General features: G+C 40.0%; 1 protein-coding gene across 1 annotated transcript; it reads right to left on the bottom strand.

Annotated features, from left to right (window-relative positions):
- Positions 1 to 340: 340 nt before the first annotated feature.
- Positions 341 to 10,172, bottom strand: LOC306735073 (DIS3-like exonuclease 2). Its single transcript, XM_079216509.1, has 20 exons — positions 9,404 to 10,172; positions 9,144 to 9,274; positions 8,936 to 8,989; positions 8,604 to 8,705; positions 8,239 to 8,422; positions 7,956 to 8,020; positions 7,447 to 7,676; positions 7,196 to 7,369; positions 6,867 to 6,946; positions 6,641 to 6,753; positions 6,349 to 6,456; positions 5,991 to 6,224; positions 5,627 to 5,706; positions 5,237 to 5,420; positions 4,849 to 4,935; positions 4,334 to 4,481; positions 3,873 to 4,003; positions 3,628 to 3,732; positions 2,595 to 2,699; positions 341 to 2,273 (listed from the first exon to the last, which is right to left on the bottom strand). The coding sequence occupies exons 1-20, from the start codon at positions 10,167 to 10,169 to the stop codon at positions 2,178 to 2,180; spliced, it is 3,177 nt and encodes a 1,058-aa protein (XP_079072635.1). The 5' UTR covers positions 10,170 to 10,172; the 3' UTR covers positions 341 to 2,177.
- Positions 10,173 to 14,333: the final 4,161 nt, after the last annotated feature.

Consider the following 14,333-nt stretch of genomic DNA (forward strand, 5'->3'; position numbering starts at 1 on the left):
CTTTAAGCAGACCTGCTTGGGTGGGGTTTTATACAATACCTGCTTCTTATAAAGGAGTGGCCATTTACTATGACACAACTCTCTTCCTCATTAGCTTCGATATGCTGGTGCAGTGGGTGTAAGGTTGTTAATTACAAGCACTCCCTGGCAATAAAGGACATAGAGATTATCTGTTTACATAAACTCACAGAAGACGGCCATGCCACAGTTCATTCGGGGCATCAGTGTGTCACTATCAGCAGAGATGACTCACTCCTCCTATACAGTGACTACAGCATCACCACCACCAACATGTAGTTATCTTTAAACTGGCTATTAAAAAAACAAAACACAGTTTGAGTCATTCACGTATGTATTTATTTTCCATAATGACAAGGACAACTATCTATTGCTCCATATGGTGGGTTAGCAGACAAATTAACTTTTGATACAGACGAGAATCAAAGTTACATGTCACAATATCACTTCTCAAAAGAAACAGAAATTGTACTTGAATTTTGACTTAAGTGCATTCTCAGGTTTTCAAATTTAAGAATTACGCATTATTTGTCCAACCCAAATCACAGAAACACATCCTACTAAGTCAAGACAGTTGTTTTGAACAAACACTTAACTTGCTGGTTTAAAATACATTTACGACTAACATCACAAACTAACAGTTCATGGGAGCAAAAATAACTTAAAAACATTAGTTAAATGGTATTTCAAAATAACTGTGACAAGCGATTTAGTCAAACAAAAGATATTTGAAATCCAAAAATAAAAACAACTGTGCAGAGGTAGCAGCTTATGTATGACACTACATGGCACTTAGAACTAAAGAAAGGCCCACAGACTTTGTTAAAGCAAAATGGGAGGCCGACAAACATTTAAAAATGTGCAGCTTCACAACAAAACATTTTTTCTGCTCGATTAAATTAAGGCTGAAATTCACAGTTGATATTAATGAGGTCCAATACAGTATTTCTGCTGCACAAACCAAGTCTAACTGACTGAGCATAAAAATCCTCACAATTGGAAGCACCCCAAAGCACATGCGCTCATCAACAGAGGCCACCAACTACTTTCAGCAGCAATTAAAGTCATTCCTATGTTTTCTATTAAAAACAATCAGTTGAGAAAATATTAGGCTTTGGCCCATCTTGCAAACCAAGTAAAGAAACATGCCTTAGTTTAGACAAGAACAATAGGTTAAAGAATTCAAATCAAATGAAAAGTCCTATGAGCTGTTCTTCATGACTGACATGAAGGACCTGAAGAAGCCCTTCTTCCCCTTCATTCACACAAAGAATCAGAAAAATCTTCCAGTATAAAACACTATAAATACATACAATGATGTAAAAATCCTGGCTGGCATGTGGTAGCTGTTATTTTGTCTCTATGCAAATGTAATATATACCCATTCTGTCAATCTGACGTAGTCAAAGGTTTTACCTGCTACATTTTTACCGTTTGACCGAAGAAGTTATTTTACAGCCAGCAGAGCAAGTCAAGACCGCACAATAAATAAACTTCAGTCGTGTGGTATACTCCAAGACTTTGCAAACACAAATATATTAATGATATAAACTGAAAATCAGCTTTCGCACATTAGATTGTGTTATATTACACCAATAACGTCCTTATAAAAATGTCAATAAATCAACAGCAAAATCCAACGAATGCCGTCTTGGATCTTTTCCTGTCAGACCTGGGTCACAATTCAATTTGAAATCCAGCCACTGAATTACATAAAATAGTGTCAGAGTTTACATGTTTTAAAACGCTTAGTAAAAATCATAAAGGTCACATTGTCAACCATTTTCCAAAGCATAGTTCTACTTTAATGTCTATCAATTTCTAAAGAGTGAACGCCAACTTGCCTTTTATGCCTGGGATGGAGACATGTTGCATGCCTATAAAATGTGACCTATGTCTTGAATGAATGGAAACCAAAGAAAAGCTGGGAGGCAAAGTTCCTTTCACAGCAAATCAAGACACAAAAAACCCACTGTAATGGGCCTTCAAGTTAAATCTGAAACGCAGTGGGAACTTCAATTGAAATCTGACTGACCTGATCAGTGATGCCCCTGCTTACCACAGCAATACTGCTTCTAAGCGAATATTATTTATACCAATCAACAAAAAAAAAAAAGTGCAAATCAAAATTTCCCTTCAAGTGTTGGAGTGCTATCGTATCAGTTCTCCTCAGGCCTCTTGATCACAGCACTGTATTTCATGGGTGCAGCGTCAGCTTTGAGCTGCACCTCCACTAACGTGAAGATTGAGATCACCTGCAGGAGGAAAGAAGAAATTATGATTCTTGCAATTTATATTCTGTCAACTTGCTTTGTCCAAGACACTTTCTAACCATCTTAACCCCAGCTGGCTGGTCCATCTCTTTGAGGAACCAAGTTAGTAATCTTGTTTTCTACCGTTTAGTTTTTTTATCTTTATGCAATTATTGTTTTAACCGAGAGGATATTGTAAACAATATAATGGCAGCTTCTTTGTGTGAAACCAGAGATTAATTTCTCTATTTCTGTTTGTATTGAATAATAATATTTCCTATTGACAGGTGATACCACGACACAAGCATTTTGTGCAGCTCTCACCTGCTCTACTGGAGCTTTCTCTGGGTCCTCTGCTGTCCAAATCAGAGTCAGCTCAGATTTCTTCCCCACCTTACGATGGCGGAATGAGTGCAGGCCCGCAACAGACTGAAGGTGGAAACAAATGGTTTCTGTTTCACATCAAATTTTCACTTCACCTTCATCGTGACAGTCCATTACTCTCTGGACATTCATTTGTCTCTGCTGAATGAGCTTGTTTTGGGGTAGATAAACACGGGTGAAATACACTTCGTATTTACAATTTGAATTGCAATGGCAGAGTGGCGTTCTTCCTGTGGGCCATCCACTCGTGCTAGTTGACTTTAGGGAGGTGAGAAAGAGTTCAGTATGTCCGGCCCCAGCTGCTGCACAGACCACTGCTCAATTGTGTATTCAAAGTTCTTAATATTGAATATTGAATATTGCATGGTCAAATTTAACCAAATTTGACAATGCACGTCCTTGGGTCCCCAGCAGTACACGGTTCTTAAGATATCTGGAGGACATACATAGATTCCTTGCTTTTATAGTTAGATGACATAGCTGAATTGAAATCCATCTACAGTCAAAGAATATCTCTAAAAATGTCAGTTATGTCAACAAAAATTAAAGACAAAAGAGGTTTTAAAGTGGCAATCCTTAAGAGGTCAGTCCTTGTTGATTTATAATTTATGTTTGAGTGAAATTAATGATTGTGAGAGTTCATCTGTCATCAAGTCTTTTTGTTGATGAGCTCCAAGTTTTCAGAATTGTGTGCATAGTAAAGTCAACATCTAAAAAACACACAAAAAAAAAAAACTACTAAAGAACTTATGACAAATGTGTATAAAGCTGAAAGTTTTTTTTATAGTATCATGATTTTAGGAGGGTATCTTAAATGATAAGAATGTAGGATAGGCATATAGGAGCATTATGCCTCTGCCCGTGCCTTTTCAGTCACATTGTACTTGAATGTATATGCTGTTCAAACTTATTGTGTGCTATGACTTAACTACTACTATATTGCTCTCTTTAAATTGAATGTATTGGAGCTCACCTTGCAGTAGACACGTTTCTGCACTCCATATCGGAGAACCAGCACATCAAAGGACTGATCCAGCACCCCCATCACCATGGCCTCAGAGTCCAGAGGGCCACAGTCCTGTGGCGCACAGACCAAAAAAGTACTTCAATATATTGATGATATTGATTACATATTTGAAGTACTGTAAATCTAACAAACAAAAAAAGAGCTACTGAATGAAAGTGGACAAAAATCCCATGTGCGATTTGGCAACCCACCTTTACAAACACTCCAAAGAAGAGCTCAGAGCTGAGCTCCTGGACTCTCTTGGACACCGTCTTCTTGTCATTACAGTGTGATGCCTGTTTTTCAACGTCTTCTGTTGAAAGCCCCAAACTAGGCCCACAATCTGCATGTAAACAGTCAATGGACAGATATGCACATAATGAGTACTAGAAAAAAGATCGCACATTTCAAACTGGCACACACACACACACACACACACACACACACACACACACACACACACACACACACACACACACACACACACACACACACACACACACACAGAGATGTGAGGCTTCTTTGTTCTCTACTGCATTTAAATTCTACATCAACCAGACATGCCCTGCAATACAACCACAACACTGCATGAAGCAAACAAGACATTCTGTTATCCATTTAAAATGTGTGTGTTTGTATGTCTAGAAAAGACATTAGTAGAGAAGGTACTCACTCAGTGAAGCAGCCAGCAGTCGGTGGACAATGAGGTCAGCGTAGCGTCTGATCGGCGATGTAAAGTGAGTGTAGAGAGGAACGTTGAGGGCGTAGTGCTTAAACAACTGCTCCTCCCCAAGTACACCTGTACAGAAGTACAACGCCATCTGCAAAATAACAATAATCCACATTCAAGACAGAAATTTACAGAAATATCCCTGGAAAGGTTTCATGTTAAAATAGTACATATTCAGTTTGTATCTGACAAAACAAAATGTTTCTGTATTATGTTAAGTAGGGATGGTCTTTAATTGTCAAATAATCATAACATTGTTCTTTAAAAAAAAAAAAAAAAAAAAGCTGATGCAACATTTACCTTTAAAGAATGATCAAATATTATTTTTGCTTGAAATGCCCATCCTTATTATTAAGAAACTGTCATTAAACGGTTTACAAAAGCAAACGTATTCCCCACAAGCTTGATAAATGAATGCAAAAACGGTCGGTGTCCTTCAGCAGCCCCTCAGCTCTAACCTGCATCGGCCTGGAGCACATGTGGGTCAGGACTTCTTTTCTGGCACTGGTATACTCATCATCACCAAGAGTAGTGTTGAGACTCTTCTGCATGTCGTGAAAGCAGAATAAAGGTTTTAATCATTAATATTGATTTATTATTGTACATCCTGTTGAGTAAATCAAATGACCCAAAAGCTTTTTCAATCACTTCTTGAGCTTCAGATCCTCTGAAATATCTACATACAACACAATAAAAATCATGAAATGGATATTATTATTAAATATAATTATTTGAATTCTGTAATTAAAAATGTGATCACTAAAAGAACATCTAAACTGCAGGACAAAATATAATTTCTAGTTTTTCTGAGATATTAGAAACTAGGCTACATTTGCAAGTACTGACATTCAACGCTCCTGCAGAGGAGAGATCGATGTTGATTCCCAACTGGTCACAAAGTTCCTGCAGCTCTTCCACCATTTTGGCCTTCGGTGGAGGGTGGCGTCTGAGCAGGGCCAGCTGGGGGAATCTTTTGTGGATGTGGTGGGCTGTAGCTATGTTAGCCAGTAACATGAACTCCTCCACCAACCTAGGGAACACAGATTTGAATGATACTGTGGTTAAATGACCAGAGCGGTAGAAAAAAAACAAAAACAAAGGAGGACTGATATTCAAGCACTCCAGAAGGATTGAGAGGAGTGTATATCTCATGTCAAATAAAGTATATTTTGGAAGGAAAACAACCTAGAAGGCATACAGGCATAGAGATATATATGAGGAGGGTTTGTTACTCACTTGTTACTGTCTTTGTACTGGTACATGTAGCAGCCTTGAGGCATCATGGTCTCTTTGTCCAGGGTGAAGGACAGTTTCAACTGAAACAAAAACACAAGGCATGTATATGAAAATAATGTCAGAAAGCTGAACAATTAAATAATCTGGGTGTTGTTTCCATCCATTTTTCTATTATATAAGTATTCTATAATTTAGTCAGTTCAAATAATCTTTGTTAAATATCTTCCAACAAACTCTTCAATTATCTTTGATGAACTCTTATTTTTAAATAAAAAGATGAAACCATGATCACTACCTAAAGACCATGAAAGAAAACCCTACCACAGAGACAAGAGCCACCAAACACAAGGGAATGAGGGCTAACCTGGTCCAGTCTGAGGGCTCCTCCTGAGAAGCGTTGAGCCCGGAGGTTCTTTGCGATGGACTGCAGGTTGAGCACAGCCTGGTGAATCTCAACTATGGTGTGCACAGGGTCAACAGGTGGTAATTCCTCTTGAGTGAATGTCTTCTCAGGGGCATCGATCATGGACTGAGCATGGTCGTAGCTCAGCTTCATGCAGGAGCAGATAACTGAGCGGCCAAACCACTCACTCAGGATCTGGGGGGAGGAGTTAGGCAAAGTGGAACCAGTGAGGGGGGGGGAAAGAAAAAAAATAAAAAATAAAAAAATCAACCTGCGAAGTTAACTTTTCATCAGGTCCATGAAGTTTAAATGGTCATACCTTCCCCTCTGGTGTGATTGTCCAAATGACTGAGAAAGTGAGTCTGTCAGTGAGAGGATTGAGGCTGCACAGCTCCTCACACAGCAACCTGGGCAACATGGGGATCACCTGGACAAGACAAAAAACCATGAACAAAACACGACGATATGTTTATTATCATTCATCACTGCTTTATTTGACTGAGTGGATTATGCTGAAAACAATATCCAAAAAGACATCCAATGTGACACAATCTTGTCAGATCAACTATTAGTTCCAATTATAACACTGATGATTATCAAGGAACATTCACCTTTTGCACCATGTAAACACTAGTTGCTCTCTGGCTGGCGATGGTATCCAGAGCGTTGTCCTCCCCCACAAAATAACTCACATCAGCAATGTGAACTCCCACCTCAAAGTTACCTATGTTTAAAAGGACAGTCTATAGACAACCTCATATCCACAGGAAAAATAGTATCCAGATCTATAGTCAGAATTAATTATCATTACTGGGCTCTTCAGGTAATATAGTTTACCATCAGGGAGTAGTTTACAGGACAGAGCATCGTCCAGGTCTCTGGCGGTAGCAGGGTCGATGGTGAAAATACACTCTTTCCTATACATTAGAAAACAGTGATTTGTGAGTCATATACATATGAATCCTAAAATAAAACTGAATACATGTATTCTCGATAGCGCAGTTATTATCTAAATAAATACAGCAGTCATGCGTTAGCAGTGTGAATCTACAAAGCTCACGTCTGTCATTTTGTGCAAAGCTGGATCTGGCTCATGAAGCATGTTCCCCCTCAGAGAACATATTCATAAAAACAGAAAAGAATGTAAAGCTACTTCACAGTGCTACCTCAGGTCTTTCCTCTTTCTCATCTCCTCCTCAGGGATGCTCCAGGGCAGGTTCTTGGGTAGGCAGTTCAACACCTCATCTGAGAACTCAGAAATATCAACTTCGTACTCTATCAGGATGCCCTCCGTCTCTGGCTCGATTTCTCCAGCCTGACCCAGTGTCTTAGCAAGTTGACTGGAGAAAAAATTAGGAGAGAATCAGCTTGGTTGTTAAAATAGTTCCCTGCATCAAGCTTTGAATATTACACTCACCCTTCTGCAAAGTTGCTGTCAGCTGCCCAGTTGGTGATCCGACATATGAACAAGGTGTTGGTGTAGTCGCCCGGGCGGGAACCGAAGTCTTGGGGACAGTCAGCAAGGAGAACATTAATCCGTGGCACCCGGTGGTCCACAGGAGAGAACATGGCAAAAGGCTTATCTGGTAGGAATTTCAGGAAGCCTGTCACAGCTCTTGAGTGTTTCTTTTCAACAATGTACACCACCTGGAAGACAAGTGTTTTTTTTATTTTTATATTCTGAACACAGGTGACAAATACGTGTTTTTTTGGCAACTTAGCATAGCTCGTTGGGCAAAGGTGCTGAAGGGTTCAATCAAGTCGCATAGAACCTTCTTGTCATGCCCATACCGTTGCTTCATGAGCTTGGATACAAACCCTTCTTCTTGTGGTCATTTTTATCTGGACATTTTTTGGGTGGGTGGGGGTGGAGGGAAGGAAGGGTCGAGTAAGAAATACAGCAAAACTGATAGGCGAGACGCTCACTTTAGCAGTCTTTTGGAGTATTTCCCCATTGGGCCGCGGGATTGAGGGGTCTTCCAGATGTTCCCCTATTTCCATCAGATGAAAGAAAAAATTGAATTGCATTACCTGAACCTACTGCCTTCACGTTTGCTTCTGTGCATTGATACTCTCTTCAGACCATTAAATAAACCTTCAAACACAGCTTACTGACCATTTCCAAATACCAACTGAATTATTATAATTTGATACCCCTTGTTAATTTTGATGGGCCAAAGCTGCTATAATCCCAAATCTATCACAGTACCTGTGTCCTTGAAAGTGATATTCTGCAATTTGTGGGCGAGTTCATCCTGGTCGCTACACTGGTCTTCCACAATACCATCAGGCCTGGGCATGCGATCCGTCTTCTTCTGTGCAGTTTTCACAATGTTTTCTTTCTGGGTATCCGACTCACTGGCACCTTCACCTTCGGTATCGGACCTCACAACCTAAACAAACATACATTCATCATCCTCTGACACTCAGCACGGGTGTGTTTTGCTGTCCTGTGGAGCTAAAATGAAGCCTGTCACAATAATCTAACTTTAAAAAAAACGATGTCAAAAGGTGTAAGACATGCGGCTTACAAACAAAAAATATATTGTACATGGATTGGTAAGTGTAGTCTACCTTCCACTGCTCCCGAGGGAGGATTCGCACCACCACTACATCTCCATTCAATGCTCTGTTGCGAGCTACAATCCCATCCAGAAATATATCTCGTGCGTCATGCTGCAAAGATAAAAAGACATTGCTAGACGTCTCCTGCCTGCCTTGAACTTTGTAAACCTTTCAAGACAGATGTTAATGTACAAGCAGATACAATGAAATCACGTGCAAAGTCATATCTCTAATACAGTATATTGCATATAATAACTATAAGGTGCATTTATAGAACAGATTGAACAAGTTGTTGAGGCAGCAAAACATTAATTCTGAAATTAATTTTGGGTTGAACTTACAGGAGATGGGATGAAAGCTTCATGGTATTTCTTTGGGTTGATTCTTAACTGTCCCTGCAGAGAAAGTATGTAGAATTTAGAAATGTATCCACCAGTATATTGCGATATTCACTGCTTTAATAGTTTGACCACCTTGAGCAATACTATCCATACTCAATATAGATATTAATACAGTCTCAGGTCCGGAACAGAAACTCTGGGTTTCTACCTGAATGAGTTCTCCTCGTTTAAGGCCATGGGAAACCTCCTCTAAGGTCATGTAGGACTCAAAAATGTGTTTCTTTGATCCTCTGGGTCCTTTGTTCGTAGTCTTGTCAGCAGGAGAATTGGCACTTGAAGCTGAAACATATTGAACCAATTGATTTGATCCATCAAAAACCATCAAATGTATACAACTGAAACATAACAAATACAATGTGGGTAAACCTTCTGAGAATTAACATCTCAAAAACATATTCTACAATTTACCTCTGGGCTGCTGCAGTTTTTTCTCTTTACCATAAGGGGACTTGGGCCTTGACATCTGAGGGTCAACCCCAGATTGGAATGTCCCTTCCCTGCTTTTCTCTTCTTCCGGGTGCCTTAAAAGCTTCTTTTTCTTTGCCTTCTTCATCTTCTCTTGTTCCTGTCCACTTGTACCGGCTGTATTTGGGGACTGGGGACGTCCAACAAATGAGTCACTCTCTTTTGAGGTAATATCTTTGTAAGAGTCCTTGGCTTTCTTTGGCTGCTTCTGGAGTTTCTTTGACTCATTGGGGTTTAAAGAGCAAAGTTCCTCACCAGACTCGACGTCTCCGTCGTGGCTGGTGGCTGTGTCTCTTCTCTGTCCACATCGCTGTCTGTCAGACACACCCTGCTTCCTTTCGAAGTCCTGCTGAGCACTGCGGGTGCTTAGTTTTTCCATGTACAATGACAGGGAACTCTCCTCTTCTTTATTTTTCTTGGAAGAGGGGGAGAAGTCACTTGAATCAGAGAAATCGTTGGCCACTTGATCCCTTTGTCGCTGTGGTATGTTCTGCCTGTCACTTTGGGCTTTAGGCAGGGCGCTTGGCACATTGTCTTCCTTTTGAAAGGCTGTGTCCTTGGCATATTGCTCTAGATACAGACTAAACTTGCTGCTGCTGTGCTGGTTGAGGAGCCTGGCATAGGCATCTTTCTGAGGAGGATTGCTTGACCGATTCTGACTGCGCTTTGGCTCTCGATTCAGGTTCTTCGGCTGCCGAGGAGAATCCATATGGCAATCCTTAATAAAGATGATGTCCCTGAAAAGGGCAAATGGCATAAATTACGTGTGCTGCCGTTCTAGCCCGAGTCACAAGATGCTTAACGTTCATTCAGGTAGCTTTACATGGGAAACAAACGTTTAGCTTACAACTCAGAGCACTCAGAGTATACTGAAAATAGGAGATGGTCATCTAAATTTAATTTGAAGGAAATTTAAGCTCTTGCTATACGTCAGTAGCTTCGCAGTCCTCTCATTTTAACGTTACATCAAGCGTAAATTAGTTTAGCAATATGTATAATTACTAACGTAACGTGACTGAAAGTCAATCAACTTAATATTACCTGGAGATAACGTGCATTGGGATGATGATTATACGAGACAACACACTCTATCATCCCATTGTCTTTGGCGTTAACGTTCTTCTGAACATTTGCTCCCGAGCACCTGACGTCAACGTTCACTCACGTTAGCTAACAGTTATTAGCCCAACTGGCATCAGCTATGTTAACGGCTACGGCAGGTTTTTGTTTAACGTTATCTAACTACTAGTACGTCAGACAGACCGCAACCCGTCCCACAATTAACGACTTGAACTGGATGAAAAGATTGTGAAACTTAAAATCGTAAACGTTACCTTCTTCACTGCGTGTAAGTTGTGTAACGTTGCTGTCGTACAAAGCTAACCGCTAACTGATGCGTTCTTCTTCTTCTTCTTCTTTTTACGGTTTATTGGCGGTTGGCAAACAACTATTTGGTGCATTACCGCCACCAACTGGTATGGAGTGTGGATCAGGATGTCTGGACATCAAGAAATAACACTACTAAATAAAATAACAAATAACAAACCAACTGTAGTTGGTATTTAATAATATTATAAGTTATTTTTATTCACAAGTAGTATTGTTTAATTATAGTTGTTTACTTAGTCTTTAGATTTGTTTGTTAATTGGGTAATGTTGTGGGCACCTGAGCACCCGGGGTACGAGTAGGCGGGTACAGGACCGGGATGCACCTGGGTAGGCTTATGATTTTTTACCAGCACAGCACGTCACCAGCTCAGGACAGCGACAGATCAGGTCACGAGGGAAAGGCAGCATGGGGGTTATTTATTCTTTTGTTTGTTTGATAAGTTACAACAAACCTCAGTAAAACCAGACTCCCATATGACCCTGCATTCTTTTAGCTGCGTCATTTACTAAACCTACGGTGCATCAGTGACTTTTTGATATTGGTTTATTTTCTTTGATTTATATTTATTTTACTCACAGGACAAATGGCCACTACACCACCACCACCAACAACAACAACAATATATAGCTCCAAGCAACAAACCAAACCAAAACTAACCAACCGAAATAACAAATAAACCCAGGGCTCATATTCTCTCAACAATCCTTGTTATCCTAAAATACTGCAATAGTGCTTTGTAGCACCCACTCGAGTTACCTTGCAGAACACACGCCATATCCAACCGCACCCCCTCCTTGCCGAGGCCTCCAACTAGCTGTCTCCTTTCATTCTCATATCTCTGACTGTGTAGAATAACGTGTTCTACCGGCATTGTTTCTTTCTGCCGACAATAGTCGCATCTTCCCGTGTCGTGTTTCCCTATTTCCATAGCATGCGGTTCAGCCCAGTGTGTCCAAATCGCAGCCTTGAAATGACGGTTTCATCTCTTCCTGTTCCTCCCTGCACATCTCACTTCCCCCACTTTCCTCTGGGCTCTGAAAAACCATCACCCTTTTCTGTCCTCCCATCGCTTCTGCCACCTTTCCTTTAACCTCATTTTGATAATCCCCCTGGCCTTTGATTTACTGAAGTTGACTTCAACTTTTGAGCACCTACTCTTTGCGGCTTCTTTTGCCGCTCTATCCGCCATTTAATTTCCCTTAACATCCACATGTGCAGGAACCCATAAGAACACCACTGTCATACCCATCATTTGAATTCTGCATAGTGTTTGCTGTATTTCAATGAGGATGTCTGGTTTGCTGTCTGAATGACTGTTCTGGAAGTTGTCTAGTGATGAACTGGAGTCTGAACAAATGATTGCCCTCAATGGTCTTGTGTCCTCTATCCACTGTATTGCAAACATTATTGGCAGCATTTCCCCTGTGTACACCGATACTCCCTCAGTAATAATTTGACCTATTTTTATGTTACATTCTGGCACTGTAACTGCTATTCCTATTGTTTGCTAAATTTGTTGATGTGTCTGTGTAAACCTGGACATAAGTGTCGTAACTGTTGATGTGTGTCTGTAATGTGTATGCACATTAAACGTACCCCTTCTATCCTTGTTCTTCTTTTTAAGTAATTCTGTAATTCTAGAGGCATTTCATCCAATTCCACCTGTAGTGACGCTGTTGGAGTTGTTTTAAAAGCACCGGTGCATATTCTCATTGCCTGATATTGGATTTTATCTAATTGTTTTAGAGATGATTTTGCTGCTGAACCATACACCACACACCCATAATCTAATATAGATCGAATTAATCCAATTATTCAATGAATTAATTAATGGTGTTTAAAGCAGTTCTATCTTTCGGGGGGGGGGGGGGGGTGTATGTCACCAATTTGTCTCCTTGTAAAGAATGTAAAAAGGGACACAAGCAAGCTCTAGAGGGCAGCAAAGACTCAATATTTAATTTATTTGACGCTACAGTGAAGCGTTATTGTGCAAAAAAACTCATCCTGTCAGATTAAAACAATAGGACGAAAATAAACTTAACAATCAGTCAGACAGATATGTGTGATATCTGGGTGTGTGAAAGCATGTGTTTTTCTACAGGATGAAAATAGTTATTATCCCCTATATTAGCTGGAGATTCTCTTCTCCCTCCTGACAAGCTGATGTCACACCTGTCTGTTCACGCTTGCAAACAAGACAATTTACGAAGCCTCCTTTAAGCACACACACACACACACACACACACACACACACACACACACACACACACACACACACACACACACACACATTCCACAGTATATTTCCCAGGGGTTAAAATTGGGTTTTTTTTTTTAGCTAGGTGCATGTGTGCAGTCAGATGGGTCTTTCAGACATCTGAGGATGTGATTTAGACGAGGTTGTCGTATCTCACCTTCATAAAGGCTCAGAATGTCTTGAAAAAACTAATGCAAAGACACTAATGGATGCCTTCGGTAGTGGTTGGGATTACGTTATTGGGAGTAAGAGCTTTACATGGGTGAGGAGAAGACAATATTTTATCTTATCTGCTGCTCATAATTGTCATATGGCATTGAGGTTCACAACAACATGAGTTTGCGAAAGCTGAACTCAACTCTCCTACATATGGTCTCGTGACCCAACTTCCTCAGCGACAACATCACAATGCCCATATTTTCTGACATTTCTACTAAACACATCAGACTGTCGGTGGAAACATTTGGTTTCTAATTATAACAACACACCTGTACAGCAGTGTTTGTCAAACAGAGCTGACTTGATATGGCTCTAATTGGATTAATTATGATTGAATTAATTCTCCACTGCTGTTGCATTATAATAAATAGACTCAATATGTACCTTTCTGGTTTAACAATACTTCCAGCTGGCTGTTATCAGTGTTGTTGTAAACATTATTGAACTAATACTGAACTAAACTAATATGATCAAGGGGGATCATATACTGCACTGAGTCCAGGTGAGTAGTCAGGGACCCTTATGACTTACATGCAGACATGGCCAGTATTTCTATTACTTGTATTTGAAATACATATTTCAATTACTTTTGAGTATTTTGTAATTTGTGTTTGTTAGGGCCAATAAAAAAATCGAACGTAATGTGTAACAAAATACTTTAGAGTGCAGTAATTTTACTCAAAATACTTTCTCCATGAATCAAAAAACAGTTCACAAGTTCAGTCTTCAGATCTTTAAGTTAAACAGATTGTCTGTCAAGGTAAATATTTATTCTGAGTGTGACGGATGTCAACTAGCTTGATGTATAATTTATGTCTGAGTCTGGTAGCCTATCTATATACATGGTGATGGTTATAATATCAAGCTAGCGATCGATGCTAACATGCCAATGACGCTAGCATGCTGTCTAGGCTAGTGCATAGCCAGTGTTTAGCAAGTTAACTTATCAGTCGAGTAGCTAGCTATAGGAAGAGGGAGGTTGGGAGGTTGTATGTTCATGATAACCT

Source organism: Taurulus bubalis (assembly GCF_910589615.1).
Source record: "Taurulus bubalis genome assembly, chromosome: 1".
In the NCBI taxonomy this organism is placed as follows: domain Eukaryota; kingdom Metazoa; phylum Chordata; class Actinopteri; order Perciformes; family Cottidae; genus Taurulus; species Taurulus bubalis.